This window comes from Chanos chanos, chromosome 5, assembly GCF_902362185.1.
Source record: "Chanos chanos chromosome 5, fChaCha1.1, whole genome shotgun sequence".
NCBI classification, from domain to species: domain Eukaryota; kingdom Metazoa; phylum Chordata; class Actinopteri; order Gonorynchiformes; family Chanidae; genus Chanos; species Chanos chanos.
In genome coordinates this window covers 16,399,876-16,419,499 of record NC_044499.1, presented here as the reverse complement: position 1 = coordinate 16,419,499, position 19,624 = coordinate 16,399,876, and the positions used below count along the sequence as shown (strand labels likewise).

At 41.1% G+C, this 19,624-nt stretch overlaps 1 protein-coding gene across 1 annotated transcript in view; it reads right to left on the bottom strand.

Annotated features, from left to right (window-relative positions):
- The window catches only part of tnika (TRAF2 and NCK interacting kinase a), a 70,883-nt gene extending 59,123 nt beyond the window's left edge, over positions 1 to 11,760 (bottom strand). Inside the window, exon 1 of the mRNA XM_030773113.1 lies at positions 11,704 to 11,760. Coding sequence (XP_030628973.1) covers positions 11,704 to 11,760 — 57 coding nt within the window. The remainder of the gene's footprint in view (positions 1 to 11,703) is intronic.
- Between the last annotated feature and the right edge of the window lie 7,864 nt (positions 11,761 to 19,624).

The window sequence follows — 19,624 nt, the reverse complement described above, 5'->3', positions numbered from 1 at the left end:
GTTTGAATATAGTATCTTGAGAAACACGTATAATTACATTACTGCCTGTTAGACATTCTTATTTTTTGCCTCAATTCATTTTGCTTTTTCCTCTTGACCAGGAAAAGCACTTAATTTTGGGCGACTTGTGAAAAGAAAAAATGCCTCTGGCGAGAGCTTGTTCACGCTGTCATTTAAGGGACACTAAGGCATGCCATTGCTCTGGAAAGTATTACCCACTTGTAAGGTAACCCTGTTAACCCTTGAGGTTGGGGATTTATCAGCGTAATTAATGAGAGAAAATAGGAGAGACAGATGAGGGGGGAGTGTGTGTGTGTGTGTGTGTGTGTGTGTGTGGGGGGGGGGGGGGGGGGGGGTTCCTTATCATCGCATGCCATATGAGCAGTCTCCTCCGCGCTACAGCAAAATATCCTTTCTTTTAGTTTGTGACTCAGTCCACAAGCTGCCCCTGCTTCATAACAAAAAAAAAAATTCAACCACATTATCCTTTTTTCCCCCTATGCTGCCAAAGCCCTACCAACTAACCTACACAGTGTGGACCATTCGATAGAGGTCATTATAACAGGTTTGGAGCTTCATTCAAGACATGACTGGACTGGTCGGAGTGGTTGAACATGGCTTTGAGTTCTTAAGCTCTCAGAGGCAGACAGGGATCATAAACAGATCTTTTACAAAACTAATGCTCAATATAACAAGGTGAGCTGGTTTTAATCAAAAGGAAATCCTGCTTTTTCTGAAAACACACCCATGTTAAAAACATTCTAAAAAAAAAATCCCTTTTGTAGAGGAGCTTTTATTCACATAAATGCACAAAATCAATTTTATTTACGACATCTCCAGAAACTGTAGATCAACCTCTGCCTTCGACAAGTCACAACCAACACAGAGCTCTACAACGAGAGAGTAATGACTTGTCCTTGAGCTGATGGGTGAAAGGGAAAAAGCCTCACATCAGTTCATTTGAGGAGTCAAGAGCAGGAAGAAGTAATGCAACACACTGGTTCCATAGATAGACTGCACTGTTTCAATATGTTCAGAGCGATGAACTTGCTGCTGTTCTGTGGGTGAGAAATGGTGGTGAGACTGGTGTCACGGCAACAACAGCCATAAATCAAGAAGCAATGGACCACAAGTAAGAAAGAGGAAGAGAGAGTGTCGCTGGTAAACTGCACAAGTGCTACCTCAGAGACCTTGCAACAGCTGGGACCCTGCTGTACACACACACACACACACACACACACACACACACACACAGAGTCACACAGAGTAGAGAAATCACCCAAAGCAGCAGGTGTCCTGACAGTATCTCCTCTCTCTACCCAGGCTTAGAAAAACATATCCTTTCCCCACTAAAAGGGACAACCTCCCCTGAATAATTTCAGAACACACAGAGACACACACAAATACACACAACTAGAGCAATGAGGAGAATATAGTGAAAACATCCAACACTGGGATGCAAAGCATATTTTTAATATAACAGATAAGAGTCAAATCCCAAGCACTGATCTAAATCTGACATGAAAATATCCAAAAGTGTTCAAAGAAAATGACAAAAAAGGACACTTTCCCTACACATTCATGTCTCTCCAAATTTCACACGATAGACTCTGTTTAAAGAACCTCTAAACCTCTAGTCTCTTGTTAGAATTTGGAAATCCATGATAATCTGGCCACTGGGATCCAATAACGTCGGACCAATGAACCAAATGTCCCAGCTCCTCCCTGCTGTGTTGCTATGACAGTGAACAAAGCCTGGTATTCATGCCTGTCTCATTTATCTTCTAACCTCCTTTTGCCAGCTTTCCTCAGCACTTCCTTCTCTTTTCTTTCTTTTTTTTTCCTTTTTCTTTCTTTTTTTTTTAACTCATCCAGGAATGCTTCTGCCAAGAGAGGAAAAAATAGTCTGGGATACCTCAACAAGCAGTTTATGAGAATAAATTATATTATATGGAATGAGTTCACTGAGAGTGATAAAAAGAAAGGTTTTTGTTGTTATAACAATATGCTATCACAGTTGAAGCCCTTATGGAAAATCCCTCACAAGGAAGGAAAATATTATACAACATTATCTGATATGTCAGTGGTAAGCAGATATGAATGACCCCTGTGTGGCACTTGATCTGGGCTTCTTAGAATCCAGACAGAGGTATAAACACACACACACACACATCCTCAGCTGTCCTGTCCTTCCTCTTTGTCTGTCTTTCAGTCGGGGAACCGTTCCAAGCTGTCACAAGCATTATCCCACCAACACAAAGCTGCGTGTCATAACTTCAAATAAGAAAATCTTTGAGAGATGCTGACAAAACTGAATAACTTTGAGTGTCTTTTTTATCCCTTCAGTAGCTGAACTCTCTTTTATTCAGTTAATTATTAAGATACACCAGACGTCTCCTTTTCCCTCACTCCCCCTACTCTGTTCTTCCTCCTCCTCCTCCTCCTCCTCATCTCTCTCTCTCTCTTTCTCCTTCACCTTGCTGTCATCTCACTAATGCTTTGTCTGACGTGACTGGCAGAGCGGCCCTCTTTCCAGCTGCATCAGCAGACATGTCAGCTGCCGTCCTCATGTAAATAGGCTTCATCTTATTTTTTCTCCTCTTCCCCACTTTTCTTATTTCTCACTCTTTTAGCAAGCAAAACAAAGGGGTTGAATATGAAGGACAGGACGCCGAACGGATAGAGGTCTACCCTGGCTGTCATGTGTCTGGATCTCAGCTGTTCAATCAACTGTGAGCACAAACTGAGAGAGCAAAAACATGACCTTCTTAATTTCCATTTGACCAGCTTCTGTTTGAGGCTCGCTGGTTTGCTGCTGAGAGATAGAACATTAGGTGAAATCGCAAACAAACGCTTCATGTGGAGCCAATTCATGAAACCTCAAACACACAAACACACACACACACACACACACATGCACACACACACACACAAATGCACTGTTTACTTTTTCTAGCCCTAATCACAGAGCGCAGATATTTTGGGATCTAAACTGACGCGTTCTCCCCGGTTCCTGTCAGTTTTCTGAATGAGCAGCTAGCTCCTCTCTGAGTCGGAGTTCTCGCTGGTATACAGAAGTACTACTCACTAAGGACACCTCTCATGCCCCAGTTCCTATACAGCACAGCCTGACTGACAAAAATATCTCTGTTGGCATTTATATTTCATACACCACAGTAGAAAAAAAAAAAAAAAAAAAAAATAGGAGCTCAACCAGAGGCGCATATGAGCATATTTCATTTCACAACCATATGCTTCACTAAAGAGCATTATCTTCATCTCAACTGATTGATATGATCAGTCTACAGGATGCAAACCTAGTCAGTTTTCTTCAAAAAGGTGAAGGTGTCAGATTTGATCTGATATAGCTCAAAAACATATTTATTTTCAGTTTTTCTTTCGATTGTAATATTTATGTCTAAAGATATGTTGGAGACAGAAAACAAGGGTTTTGACTTCTCAGGAGTAGGTCACTGCAGGCTCTCATGCACTAATCTACTTCCTTCTCAGCCCTTTTCTCGCTATTTTGTTGACACAACATTGGAAACATTGATATCCCTATAGGTGTAACTCTACTGTGAGTCACCAACTGTCGTGTTGTGGCGTTGTTTGTGCTGGTGAGGCAGTTAAGAGTGTCCTTTTCCCTGTTTATCACATGTTTATACCCAGAGGCCTTGATTCTATTCCGCCTCAGTAATGCTATACGCCTAAGCACACCATTCAGACTCTTCACTGGAAAATCCTGTGTTTCTAACACAGAGGATACCTAATGACACCCCATGCAAACTGTGCTTCCTTAAGAAAAATCACAGTATTCTCATAGAATAGGAAACAGGGGTGTTTCATACACAGAGAACATCGGTTCAGTTCAAGTTTTCTCTTTTAATTTCCATATCCTCCACACACTACCCAAGGATCATGGTTGTCCTTCAGTCCCATAATACAGAACGTAACACCTCCTTAAAGACATAACATAACACTTCACTAAAGGTATAGCAACTTTTAACACTGAACACAACATCCCCCCCCCCCCTCTGGTCAGTCCACATAATTTTGGAACCACCTGGGGTGTGCTCTAATGCGTTGGGGTCGCCCCAATTCCTGAAGTATGACTGGGGTCTGGATTGGTGCAGGTGTTTGAACCGTGGCGTGTGACTGGCCCCTAACAGGACTTTTTGTTGGGGAGGATTTCCTGTTTGTCTCCATGCTCTGCTGTTGCTTTGTATGGAGCAATGTTGGAGGCCCTGGGTCATGCGTTGTTTGGGGTGCTGGGACCCGATAAAGATGATGTCAATGAGATGCATCCTGAAGTGATATGTAACGGGGCCAAGCTGTCATTCTACCTGCAGGGGTGTGGACCAGAATGAAGACAGCTTGTTCTGATGACTGTCAGCTTCCACTCGCACCCACTTTTAACCTTCAGAGCAGGCTATGTGATGCATCAAAGTGTTTTTTCCTCTTCTGCTGGGCAGAATCCACATGAGCTTGAATGGTTGACTTGGGTCGACCTTGCTGCTCTGGCCAGAGACAGTCAAGAGGAAGTCTTAGTTCCCTGACCATCATCAGGGAAACTGGGGACACACCCGTTGTGGAGTGTTTAGCAGCCCAAATGTGTAGCAGGGAGAGGCGGAGAGCCATATCAAAAGGTCTGCCTTCAGTCAGGTAAGCTCATATCCCTTCCTTTAGGGTCCAGTTAAGTCCATTTGCTTGAGGATGGTAGATGGAAGTGCGGATGTACTTGACTGACTGGTTTCGGAGGTAAGTGGTGAATTCTGCAGACACAAACTGAGGTCCATTTTCAGTAGTGATAATGCCAGGCAACCCCCACTGCCAAAATAGCTTCCTCAGCTGGTGAAGGATTGCTTGCGTGGTGGTTGAAGCCAATGTATGGCTTTGACTAAGACTAAGAGGAAACAAGCATGTGCCCTGGTGCACCTTGCATTTTACCACAGAGATCCACTTCAAGGTGTTCCCAAGGTGCTGTGGGCCAGGGGAGCGGATTTGAGGGTGCAGGAGTAGGGGAGCCAGACTTCCCACTAAGAAGACATGCTGCACAGTCCTCTACAAGGGAGTCTATGTCACGGTCAATATTAGGCCACCAGATCAAGTCTCTGCAGGGCTGCTTTAGTTTTACCACGTCAAGATGCCCTTCATGAGCCATACAAGGCACTCTGGCTCTCAAGGCCTGTGGAATCAGTGTGTAGTGGCCCCTCGCAATGCATACCTCTTCCCAATATGAAAGCTCGTCTCTCACTCTGTAGAATGGAAGTAATGAGCTTTCCACTGAAACAGGCCACCCTCCTCTGGAGTATGTACAGAGCTTTGATAGCAACTCATCATCCTGTGATCCTTGCTTGAGTTCCTGCAGGGTCACAGCTGATTGCAGTGGGCCATGTAGCATGCGAACACAATCCTTCTCATCATCACTGGCCAGATGCACCACCGTTGAGGGCATGATTGCCCTGGACAACAGGTTCGCTACTGTGTTATGACGGCCTGGAGTGAACTCTGGTACAAAATTGTACTGGTTTAGACGGTCAAACCACCTGAACAGCCTCAATGGCTTGTGACTAGAACCCTTTGGACCCAGCAGTGCTGTGAGGGCTTGGTGGTCTGTGTGTAGTGTGAAGGATCAGCCATACACATATAGATGCCACCATTCGCAAGCCCACATCCAGGCCAGTGCCTCCCGTTCTCTGATGCAGTATTTCTGCTCAGCTGGTGACAAAGCCCTTGAGGCAAAGGCCACAGGGTGTCCTACTCCCTCATATAACTGTGACAGCACAGCTCCCAAGGCGAAAGCAGATGTATCACACATGACAATCGTCTGTGTAGCTGGATTGAAATGGGTTAAAGTTGGGGGTGAGGTGAGCTGCCTCTTGATCACCTGAACTCCCTCCTAGCAGTCCGGTGCCCATGTCCATGGTGTATCCTTTTTTAGCAAGTGCAGGAGTGGGGCAGTTGTAGTAGCATAGTTTGGCAAGAAGCATAAGTGATAGTTGGCCATGCCAAGAAATGATGCAAGTTGCGCCACAGACTGCGGCCCAGGAACGTTAAGAAAGGCCTCCACATGAGACATGATAGGGGTGACCCCCTTGCTGGACAGCCTGCAGCCTAAGAATTCAATTTCAAGGACCCCGAACACACATTGTTCTGTGTTGAGAGTTGCCCCATGTTCTGAGAGTTGTTGGAAGACCTATTTTAGACGACTGTTATGCTGAGTCTGTGTCACGCCATGGACCACCACGTCATCTAAGTAGATTGAAACTCCTTGTATTCCTGTGAGAAGGAGTGTCATGATTTTTTGAAAACAAGAAGGGGCAGAGCTAAGTCCATGGGGGGTTAGCTCCTCTAATGTTGGTAGTGGGTATCTCTCTGGGATAACGGCTTTGTTGGCGGCCCGTAGATCGGCACAAAGCCACAATCCACCATTTTTCTTGTGTGTGATGACCGAGTTAGAAACCCATGGCAAAGCGTCAATGGGCTCAATAATGTTGTCCTCCAGGAGATGCTGCAACGCTTATGCCACTGGCTCCCAGAGGGTCAGTGGAACTCTCCTTAATGGCTGAATGACAGGCTTCACCTGCTTGTTGACATAGGGGCGATGAACAAAACCTGAAAGGCATCCCTACCCCTCAAAAATCTGTGGATGAGTGGTGGCCCATGGTGAAAACAGGTGAAGGACCTGTTCGCCATTTGAATCTGACAGCTTGAAGCCTAGAGCATGGAATAAATCCAGTCCAAGGATGTTAGCACCCTGTGTCGCAACATAAAACACAGCCGCAGGTACTGTTGTAGTTTTGTAACGGAGTGGCAAACATACTGTCCCAATAGTTGAAATAGGTGACTGATTGTAGCTGAAGAGAGAGAGAGTTGTTGGCTGCAATGGCGCATGTGGAAAAAAGGGATCACAGTATTCTCACAGAGTAGGGAACAGGGGGATACCTAATGGTGCCCCACGCAAACTGTGCTTCCTCAAGACAAATCACAGTATTCTCACAGAGACTAGCCACAGTACTCGCACAATTTACACCAGGAAGAGTTATAGATAATATAATTTAAAAAAAAACTACGCAAAATCAAACTGCTAAAAGCCCTTCTTATTAACAGCCAGGGAGAGTGGGGTATAAGGCAAATGAAGAGAAGAGCTTACACATCAATAGCCAGCACGTTGGGAGGGCAGCTTGTGTTGAAACACTGATCAATAACACAATGATAACATAACACTCCAGCAATAAGATCTCATTCCTGATTCAAACAGCATGCTCCAAATAAATTGAAGTAAGCATCTGCTTGTGCTAATTTCCTGTACTGTCAAATAGAATGCAAGCTGTCAGAGACACATCTCTCTCAATCAGACAAAGTCTGTTCTAATGCCTCGAATGAATTGAGCGTGTTTTTTACTATGTTTATCTTTACTTCTATGCAACCAGATATGACAATACAATTTGGATTGCTCAACTGTGAAATGGCATGCACATCTCCAGATTTGACAATGGTGCAAGCTGATGTATCAGCCTTTAATCATCAAAAACACAAAAACAACAACTGTTGATGAACACATGTATATGTGTGTGCACACACCCACACACACACATATACACACAAATTAAAATATAGCAGGATCTTCATACTCACAGCATGATATTAAATTCCTAACAGACATGCACAGAACCAAACACTCTCCGAACATGCAGCCACTGAGACAAACAACAGCAAAGAAAGACTGTTATTACTGCCAGTCAGACTGTTAAATGTCAGTTGTATATGTAAGCCTGCTGTTTGATCTGTGTGCATCTGTCTTTAATCTGAGTCATACAGGGAAACACAGAGAAAACATTCTGACATTAACTCAGGAAAGCACACCCGTTCGTCACCTGCATCCAGCGAGTTTCAATTATCATTCTATGGTTCAGCCTCACCACAGATTTAACATAGCTCCAACAAACAACTGCAATGAAGCAATTTTTGGCCAGAGACATTAGATAAACAAGACCAGACCAAAAAGGGAAATAGATAAGACAATTTAAAAAAAAAAAGAAGAAGAAGAAGAAGAAGAAAAGAAAAACTCCATTCACACTTGAGCTGCTATACAGGAAGCAAGCCAGCAGGCAGCTGTAGTGGAGCTGCAGTCACAGAGGGGGATGTGAGGGGGGGGGGGGGGGGGGGGCAACAGATAAAAGCTTGAAGCATTCTGACCAGCCAGCTTCTTCATCATAACCCACACAAGCCGACATATAGAGTAGTTCACGCAGGATGTGGAATGAAACTGGTTGCAATGCTTCTCATCTTTCATCTGACTGTGTGTTTTTATGTGGTTATAAACGCTAACGTGTGCACTTTTTTTTTTTTTTTGGCCTTCGTTCTGATACTTTTAATTCCTGTCTGTGCGCAAACATTCAGCTGGAGAAACCAAAGACTCTATCTCAATAAAGACACTTTCTCAGTGAAGTAATGAAATGGGTGTAAGTTCAGCCAAGCTACATCGAGTGCTTTAAAAAAGAAACACATAAGGGAACAGTTACATGCTTCTACCACGGAATGATTCAGAGTGGATGCACAAGGACTGGGCATTTTTGCACACACACACACACACACACACACACACACACACACACACACACACACACACACAAACACACACACACACAAACACAGAGGGATGGGGTGGGTGTCAGGCTAAAGTAGTCAGGTGAGGGGCTGGCAGACGGTATACCAGCTGGCTTCCACAGTGGCAGGCCCAACACTGAAAATTCACCCTGTAGGGTTACTCAATGAACAGAGGGAGCAGCCTTAGGAAATACAGCTCTAACCAGGCCAGACCATAAGGATGAATGAGAGAGAGAGAATGAGTGAGAGAAAGAAAGGGAAAGAGAGAGTAGTGAGAGAAGCAGAGAGAATGAGAGAAAGGGAGGGGAGAGGGAGGGAGAGAGAGAGAGAGAAATAGAGAGAGAGAGAGAGAGAGAGAGATCTAAAGGGTGTGAAGAAACCTAGGTAGATCCCCGTTGTGGCTACACACACACTCTCTCTCACACACACACATACACACACACAGACAGATACACCCTCCTGTCACCTCTCTCTGCCCTCCTGTCATGCCTGTTTTCATTACTAGCTCAGTCTTGGTTTGGTCACCGATCTGTGCCTCTCATCTAAACAGGTGCATCTGCCTTTGCATATCACCTTGTCACCTATGCATACAACCAATCAAACGGTTCATCTGACAAGCACAGTAAGCCTATCACAGCCCTGTACAGTGAGCAGGGTCTCACACAAAGTCCAGATGACTTTGCATCTCATTAATATGAGCAGCCTTGATCCATGTCATCAGAGTTCAGGCAGATAGCAACACACAGCCCTGCTACCTAGTTAAGATGACCCAAGACAGCATCAAGGTCTTCTCTGCCATGTGGAGCTAAAAATGGCCAGTCGACAAACACAAAAGCAAGGATCTAATTTCAAGGTTTGTGGTCACAGGGAGCACAGTCTCATTTTAAGCTCATTCTCTATCCGGAGCATGCTAGGTGGGCTAGCTCATTCCAGACATACCCAACTCCTACTCCTACCCCTACCCCTTTCTCCTCCCGTCTGCTTTTTTTTCTGGGGCATAATCTACACAGAGACACATGGTGCGAATGGTAAGTTTATGAATGGTGCATCTGGGCGTGTGCTCCAGTGAAATTCTCCCCCTCTAAGCACACGTCAAAGCCCTGCTTATGGGTGACCTATTTCCACTGCCCGACCCAACGACCAAACACACACACACGCACGCACGCACGCACACAGACTAATGTAGAACTGCATTGTGTCAGTTCGTCAGAGTGATTAAAAAGAAAAAAAGATAGAAATCTTTAATACACCACACATCTCGAAAGGAAAACACAGGAAAACAAGTAACGCTGGATAGGCGACATGAGAAAAAACAGAAACCTCTTCCCTTCTGGGATTCCAAACAACCTGATTACTATAGACAGTCCATCCATGCTTACAACAACCAGTATATCCAAACAGCACAACTGCACTCAGAACCATGTGTACATCAAAAAACATTTTAAGACAAGGCACCCATGTTTAAAAAATGTGCATTTGTCTCACACATTATCAGTGCTTTCATCAAATGAGAGTTTTTGAGTCGCTCTCAGCAAAATTCAGCGTGACAGTAAACCACATAATCTGCCGTGAGACACAGAGCAAGGTCAAGAAAAAATACGAGCATCTTTTCTATTCCATCGTACAGATTAGACTAATTTAAGGGGCTGCCTTCTTGTCTGAAGAGCGTTAGACACTGTTGACAGCGAGCAGTGACAAAGACCTGGCGTGCATGTCCTTTGAAATTCACACACATCTTACACACATCTCAGAGATTCTTTGTATAAGGGATGGAGATAACAATTAGGCTTTATCAGGATGCTGTATTTTTTAAAAAAAAAAAAAATTGATAGATTAACATATTCCAAAATCTTTTTTGATAGATCACATCTGGGAAGATCACATGTTGAAGCGGAAAGACAGACATTAACATTCACACACACACACACACACACACACACACACACACACAGAGAGAAGCGCATACAGTTTTATATGGTCAAATAGAGGAGTACATCAGCCTGAAGCCTAGTAATACAGTGTATACAATGGATTACAAGATCAAAAGCACTCAAACAGCTATCAGGGGTGATCATCTGGTGCTATTTGGTCTGACACTTCTTCCTCTGTCTGTGCAGACAGCGTACTCCACCAGCATTCCATTTAGCCATTAGGTCTTACAGCACTCCACAGACTAACTGGTTTAAACAGGGGACAGTTCTCTGAGAGCAGGACAATGCTGCTAACGCCAAAAGACAAGACAGCCCCAAAAATTACTGGCTCATTCAAAAGGCCTGCCACAGGTTGACAGTCACATTTCTCATCACCTTTTAATCTTTCCCAAAGATCATCAAACACATATAAACAGATACATTCACAATCATAAGGAACATGGTATTTTTAAATGGAAGCGTACACTGTTGTCTACGACGGAATGTTATCTATCTAAAACTAAGAGCGGAACAAAAAGCAGGGTTCATCTCAAAACATAACAGAGCTCAGTGTCCGGTCATTGTTTTGGTTTTTACCGATATCCAAATTCAAATGTTTTATACTAGTAAAGAAGAGTAAAATATGTCCTAAAGCAAGAAAACTTGAATTATTTCATTACTGTCTAATTACTCCAAGAAGGCACAGACGCTGCACACAAGTTGAGTCGGCACGCGCTGCAGACTGACGTAGAGCTAAAATAATGTTATTTACACTAACCGATCAAAAGAATTGAGAGTAATAGCGACACAGTCTTAAGTAACGAATACCCAAGATTGTACCGAATGGTGCTAAATATCCTAGAATCTTTACACTCAAAAATAATTACCAGAGGATTAAGACAGTTTTTTAATATTTCTTTAGTAGATTACCATGGTGACGAAGTAATGCAGTAGTAATGACAAAGCAATGACAAAAAGCTTTACAGAAAAATACATTGAAACCAGATTTCTGATATTCTAATTTCCCGCAACCCAACATCTGCACTCATGTTGGGAAGATACAGACACAAAGACAAATTCTTTATACCACATTTCATGATTTTTCCATCCATTGTATTTTCTTCAGAGTCTTGCGCTGTCAGGTGCACATTGTTTAAATCATCAAGCTTAATTCACAACTTACCCTTAGAGCGGAGAGGTCTATTTCATCCAGACTCCGAGCCGGAGAATCGCTCGCCATGTTTCGAATGAATGAAACTCGGACTAAGGGGCAAAATTACTATCGGGGATAAAGCCGGAGAAACCACGTTAGAAGTCACGAGTCGTCTTCCTCAATAGCGTTTTGTGTCACGTTCCTGAGTTCTGTATGAAATGTACCCTATGCTTTTCCCCTATTTCGGCAACATATATTGCAACAAGGATAAACTGTAACGGTATGATGAAGCTACAGAACACTTGAAAACGGTAAAAGATACAAAATGTTCTCAACCAACAGCATGTTGTTATTAGTGCTAAGTCTTCAATGTCCTCAGAACTGTCTTCTGCTTTTAACCTGAAAGCTACTGATGATCTTGAAAGTAGTGTCAATCAGGTCTCCGGGGGTTGTTAAATCCAATGGGCGGGCACATTTCCCTGGAACCGCCCATCTGTTGGCTCCAGCGTATGTCAAGTAGCAGCACTACAACTGTACGTAAGTCCTAGACTCCCGAAATGTGTATCTGGAAAGAAAATAAATCAACTTATAAATGCTACCCTGCAAACATTTCAGTCTTTTGAATTTTAAAAAAAAAAACATGATTTGGTTTTGGATACTTTGTTGTGTTTGCATTTATTTTGCAAACCATTATTTCAGTCAAAACGTTACTAGTGTACTGAAAAGTCACGAACTAGCGAGTCTTTAGAAGAATTGTAAGAGCTTTAGGATGTGTTACATTTTCCCGTAGCTCATAGACCTCGGTCACTATGAGTAAACCTTATTGATCCACGTGCCTAAAGAACATTAATGACCATGGGGGAAGAAAAAAAATCTCAATTTGCAGGAGATGGGCCCTCATTAACAGATCAAAATAAGACCCCAAAATGCCTATTAAGAGAAATTTCATCTGAAACTCCCATTTTCATTATAAATACCATGGGTCATTATTTCAGTCTAGTTCATTTATGTCATGCTTTTAAAGTCACACAAGTATTGATTTGTTTTTAAGAATAATAGCAAGTACTTCCTCCTCATACCGAATAGAAATTTCTCAGGTATTGCAACGTCTCTCACTATGTTTATAATTTTCCTGGTACAATTATCTTTCATGGTAGTCTGCTACTACTGTAACCTGCTCCTTAGAGTGTAATACCAAGGAAAAATAATCTGTTGCTTTTACAAGTGGCATTCAAAGTTTTCAGTCCTCGAAGTACTTAGTACTTAGATTATTTCCTGAACAATTAACGAATTCCCCTAAAGGATTGGTATGTCCTGTGGTGGCTGACTGTTTTTGTGTAGGACACTTGCTGTATAGATTTGAATATTGCAAAATACCTGCCAAAACATAACATACTTACCCAAACAGGAAATCATCCTAATTCCATTCTAAGCAATGACTTAGTCATTGTCAGGTGTTGGTTTCATTTTCCAAATTAAGAAATTTGAACTGTCCTGTTTTGTCCCTCACCCATTACCAGAAGTCACCTGAGTTTGACTGATCCAAGCCAGTCACACCAATACATGAGGCAATCATGAAAATTCTTGTCATCATGAAGGGAAGCAGTAGTAGAAACTGTAATCAGGGTAGCAAGCCCTAACCTGAACTCTTCTGAGGGGAACAAGGTAGGAGATTTTCTTTAATGATGTGAGTCTTTATGTAACTCTCTTCCACAGGGACACAACTGTCAAAGCAGTTCAAACCAAGTCAGTGTGAAACTTTCAGTGGGTAATCTTTTCCCTGTTAATATGTGTCAACGCTCAGCACGGTAAATGCAGAGAATGCACAAGAAAAGCTCATCCTCTTTCAGATGAAATGCTGCAGGAAATAATAGATGTAAAGTAACTCTAAAATTAACTTTACATATCCCCAGGAAATTTTGTTGCGGGGGAAAAAACACCGGTTCAAGATAAGAAACTGTCAGTTGACATTCTCAGGAATATGATGAAAGAATGCCTTACATGCTTACGTTCACATGTGCAGTGAACGAGTCAGTTACTGCCTCTGAGCAATGCACCTCTTAAAAATATTAGGTCATTTCTCCATGATGAGATACAGTGTATAACATTTATTTTTGTAAGACTCACTAATATCTTCTTTCTTTCTTTCTTTCTTTCTTTCTTTCTTTCTTTCTTTCTTTCTTTCTTTCTTTCTTTCTTTCTTTCTTTCAAGCCAAATGCTTGTTTGTTAGTAGAACTGATTCAATTTCTGTTGGTTTAAGATGAACCAAAATGATCAACTATGATTGGCCTCGTTAACATAAACAAGCATTACATAATTTAACTATATGATATTTTACGCAATCTGCTACTGGACATTTCTGTGGCACTAACACCTTGCAATTATGTCTTCATGAATGCAAAGAGGACTAAGATCATGTTGCCAAAGCTGCTATCTACGTGTCTTAAAATGAAAGAAATTTGAATATTTTTTACAAGCTTGTGATTCACATTGATACATATAAAGCAATTTTTGAAATTATATACAAGTACCTTCTTTCTCATGAGATATATGTGACAGTATGATATGTTATTCCTCTGGGAGGATCTGTCTTTACTCATACAAATATTGAAAACACAAACACAATCATTTCCTTACACAATGTTCCATCATTTGTGACCAGTTGACCTGCTATCCAACTCAAAGAACATGTAATAATAAGAGTATGACAAATAATAAGAGTAGCATATTTTCTAATGCATCTCACATGCCAGATGCTGTGCTTTGTGAAATGCACAACATCAGATATTTTGTGACAGGTCATAACTGCACCAGGATGTGGAAGGTATTTTTAAGGTTAATTACTAATGGCTATTAGTGCCTCCCCCTTCCCCAAGTATTCTGTCATATGGAGGAATAAAAACATAGCATGGACTTTCAAGGATGAAAGATGGAGGGAAAAAACCTTGAGATTGAAGGATCAACCAAGAGCAGAGAGAGAGAATACCAATCTGTCTGGCCCACACAATGAGGCCTTTGAGTAATGTGGGGTAGACTACAAGAGGAATTCATGACCTAATGAACATGGCCTGTTGTCCCAGAATACATATTTAGTGCAAACAACCAATGCCTCTCCTGATGGCACAGACAAAGGATTTGAACTTTGGTTTCATGGTTGAGTGAGAAACAGATATTTTCAAGATTATCTGCCAGGAAGGAAAAGAGAAACAGGGTTCACTTTCTGTATGTCCCTGACACCAGGCACTAATGACAAAGAGTGAAAAATAGTTTATTGTGAGCTGCTGAAACATTAATTTACTGAATTTTAAGTTGTCCTTGTATTACATTAGCAGAAGCACAGAACTATCAACCCTTAAGAACTTAACAGCAAGTTCACTTCACGGGCACATGCACACACACACACACACATACACACACACACAAACAAATTACATTTCTGATGCTTTCCCTTGTTCTATATGTTGTGTCTAACTTGCTTTGTGTGATGAACAATAATTCCACTTACATAATTGGTAGTGAGGGGGACTGAATAGCCGTGAGTTTGCAGTTTACTTGAAGAAAAAGCTCTCTGAAACCCATACTAAGAGAGCTCCAATGTTCACAAAAATGATGTCGTTAAACTTCAAAGCCGATTAACTCGCAATATAAAGTCTCATTCATTCATCAAATGTGTGAAGTACCTTCAGTGCATAAATGCATGTACGCTTTACATTTCTTCAGTGACCTATTTAGTAATGTTACAGGCATCACTTCAGTCTTGGCAATGGGTTCTAGGGGATGCGTCCATCCAGAGTGTCCAAAATGTACCCTGTTCTAAGCTTAAATTCTCCACTTTCCCTCTCTAGACATTTTATGTTATTCATCAGTGTGAAAAAATAACCATCAGTTATTTTCTCAGGCTCAACAGATGACTTCCATTCAAAGTAGGTCCTGTTCTGCATGAACGATGCTTTACAGGTGAGCAACAATTATTAACACCAACATTAAACTCACTGTTTCCACATGCAGATAACAGTTCCAGTGAAACCAGTTTGGTTTGGTTGATTTAAGCCCTTTCAAAATAAAATGTTTTCTGATTCTATTATACTCAGATGCATGAGAAAATTTTGAATTAAACTCAAGCGGCACAACATTTAAGTGAAACGATTAGCTTTTCTCAGACCTTAAGTCCTGTAAGTCCTCCTGTAAGCTTCAGCATTTGATTGTGGAGTGCTGTTGCATAGTTCTGAGGATTAGGCCATTAGACTAGATTTCTTTAAGACTGATCATTGTGTTTACAAATCACACCAGCTCATAAGACCAGAAAGTCTAGTTATTAAAGAGGGGTAGGACTACCTGAGAAAACAGATAAATCAGGCCCTCTGATGCTTCATTTTATAATGGTAAATTTCTGAAGAAGCCAGGGGTGTGATCATTCATTTCGTCTTAGTATATCTTAAAGTCAATACTACTACTATTATTATTCTTATAACTATTGTTATAATAATAATAATTATAAGAATAATAATAATAGTAATAGTAATAATAATGTCAACACTAACCGAGAGAGCTGCATCAAGTCCATATGCTTTAAAATATATACCATCATGTACATTGTTAAGGCCAGTAAAAAGGAGGAACAAAAATTCTGGAATGAAAATGTTACGTCTTGTTGAATATTTGCTTGCAGGTTTTCGGATAAAATATTAATTTAAAAGCACAAGTGATGTTTTTCATCATTTCAACATTTGACCTGATTTCTATGAAAATAACTTCTTCACCAAGAAACCAAGAAGATGTGCTGGAGCATTTCTCTTCAACACAGCACATTCCTCTGAGTCATCTTTTGTCTAAGGTCTGAGTGGCATTTTGGGAAATTTAAATTTGTCACCATTGTAATTTTGTTTATTCATGGTGGGATTGTTGGCTTTGTTTATATCATACACCACATTGTCATTTTAGGTTAACATCCGTTTCCTCTGTTTTGGGGACTAGCCTACTTTGGAAAACCATCAAAAGGATTTCTGAAATCTCAGAGGAGAGAAGCCCACAGTGGGAAAATATGTGAATACTCTCACTGGCATGTGTATTTTTGTTGATTTTGGTCAAGGACAAAAAGAAATAAATACAAACTTGAACATTCATTCAATACCCAACAAATCTCTAGGATATCAGATGCACAATTCTCCAGATTTTGCCCATTAACATCATGCACGCTACTGTATATCTGGGTGGTTTGCAAAAGCATAAAACGCTGTGTATGGGCTTTATTACCATGGCTTAAACAAAGTAATACCACTATCTTATACTTACTTTTTACACCATTTGAAATTTCAGTTTCATTAATGAACACAAATAATAGCAATCAGTTGGGGCAGGCAAGATTGTAAAATACAGTCTGTGTGGACTCAATTATCAACAAGAGAACATGACCTATAAGACTGCATGGTACTTAGTGGACAGCATTCGTTTGACCATACGTGCGCTCTGACACGTGTGTGAACATACACATGTAAAAACTTGTCAGTGAAACTAAATTAGGAGATGATTAATGGAGGAAAACTGCAGCTTTGTTTCTTTGCCGTCTGTCCTCACACAGGGCGTAAAATGGGCTAAGTTTCTCACCATTAATGCATTCACGTGTCACAACAACAGTCCAACAGGAAATAAACAGCTGACTCTTTCAGAGGTTTATCGGGTTCACCAGAGTCAGAGTCAGACATACACTCCATGAAATTTACATTGGTTTTTTTTTATGCGCTTCCATTGCATTACATCAACACAGAGCATTTCCCTCATTGTAGCTTCACTTTTAGGACGGTTTCAGCTGAATTTGATTGGTTGAATTTGGTTTGCTGAGGCTCTGTAAGGAATGAGAGTGAGTAATTAAGCAATTAAGTAAATAAATAAAACAAATACTAACAATGATCAGCTCAGACTTAAATTCAGCAAGTGCTGCATTTTAAAAAAGCAAACAGCCCTGGACTTTTTTTTTTTTATTTATCCTTTAAAAATCATAGAGCAACACTGAGAGAGATTTTCCGACGATGTTGAATAGTAATATCAAAGTAACTTCTGATCTTTTGATGGAAGTTCATTGCACATTAATATTTCATGCTGTCCTTACAAAAACCTCAAAACGTTAAGCCCATACACTCACACCCATGAAAATGATTGTAAGTGCCAAGCTAACAAAATTCAAATGGAAAAATATCTAAAACCATTTGGGTTGATTTCCAGCATTGGGAGTAAAGGATCCAAAATCTCACACATTCATGCTTTGGTCTTACAATGTCCTAAGCAGGTGGAACAACTTTCCATGGTGCCACATTAGAAAGATTCTTGCAAACCTGTACTGAGAAAGTTACCGATGACATCCAGTTCAGACACAAGCAGACAGTTCCCCCCTCTGGCTGCCACCGGGAAAATCAGTAATCATTGCACGCTTAATTAAGGAACACAGAGGGTTATGGTTTACATATTGAAGAGACTCCTACAGAAACAAAAAATAAGCCTCTTATGAGCTAATATGTTTATAACATATTAAAATATGCCTTAAAGATGAGACACAAATCAAAAGGACAACTCACAAAACATTTGGTTTCTTGCAAAGATGAAAGACTGCAGCTGTGTGCGGAGTTCTGAGCAAATTTTTATTGACTGAATTCAACTGGTGAAATCAAACATTAATGAGAAGTGAGCTTGGATAGATCATGGACTTTAGACAAATGAATCTCTGATTTAGCAGATATCTCAGATACATAGAGTTTGAGGGAGCACTGAAACATATGTTGGCGTTGGTGAATAAGTACCAGAGATGGAAAATCAAAGGACCGACAGGCTCCCCTCATTTAGACGATGCATGTAAATGTCTGTGGGAATGCGAACATGTGTGTTAAACCTCACCAGACTGAAACTGAGATTAGGACAAAAATATGTCCTTCGCAGTAGCTATTCCCAGCTTTTGACTCCTAACACCCCTCTCTCATGGCACATTAGACTTGAGTGTGTTCAGTTAAAAAACTGGAGGAACATTCTTTTTTATTCTGAAGTGAGTGCCTAATTCCAGCAAGATAAAGTATTGCAGAATTGTAGAATATTCGGCATACGGAATATTTGCCTGTTTATGTGTATGACCAATGGGTAATTAATATCCGCATAGTGACTCTTCATGTTCAACAATTTCCTGTTGAACCCTGTGTCTCACTCCAGCTGACACCAACTGGTTTGGCAAAGTAGCTATGATTCACTGTAAATTACATTTCAAACAATGTTCCAATCCTTAAAAAACCCACATTTGAGACAAAAACACTGCAACTGTCAACTTGAATTGAAAGCGATATTCAAAGAATGTACGACAGGCATGTAGCAGCACATATGCCATCTTTGTAAAGGTGTCTGAAGGTATTTAAAGGGCAAGAGAATTTAGCCAATCAAAGATTTACAGCTATTAAGGTCATGGAGATAATCTATCAAAGCAACATGTCCCTTCATTTGAAAATGTCTGTACATGATTCAGCTCAAAGGACGTCATTAATGTCTGAGGTTCCCTATCAGATCTCTCCTCCAATGAAGAGCTTCTGAAGATGAGCCACTGGCCAGATTTGCATTTAAATTGCCTCATCATGGCTCTGTTTCTTTTCCTCAAGCCAGACTTGACTGGGTGCCTGAAGATCAGATGAGGTTCCTTTACAGAATCCTGATCACAAAAACTAACATTTGACCAGTTCCACAGGAGGCAAAACGCTTATTTATTTCACACTTTTTTTCTTTCATTTTGGCCCCAGTATTCAAAGGGTAATGTTTGGGCTTGGCACATCAGTGGGGCAAATTCCACTGAAAACCAAAATGATCCAGTACCAGTAACAGAGACTTTTAAAAGATTTCATGACAGTTGTAGAAAGCACATAGGCATATAACCAGAGGATGAACAGTGAATTACCAGTAATTATCAGCTGAGGAATAAATGTT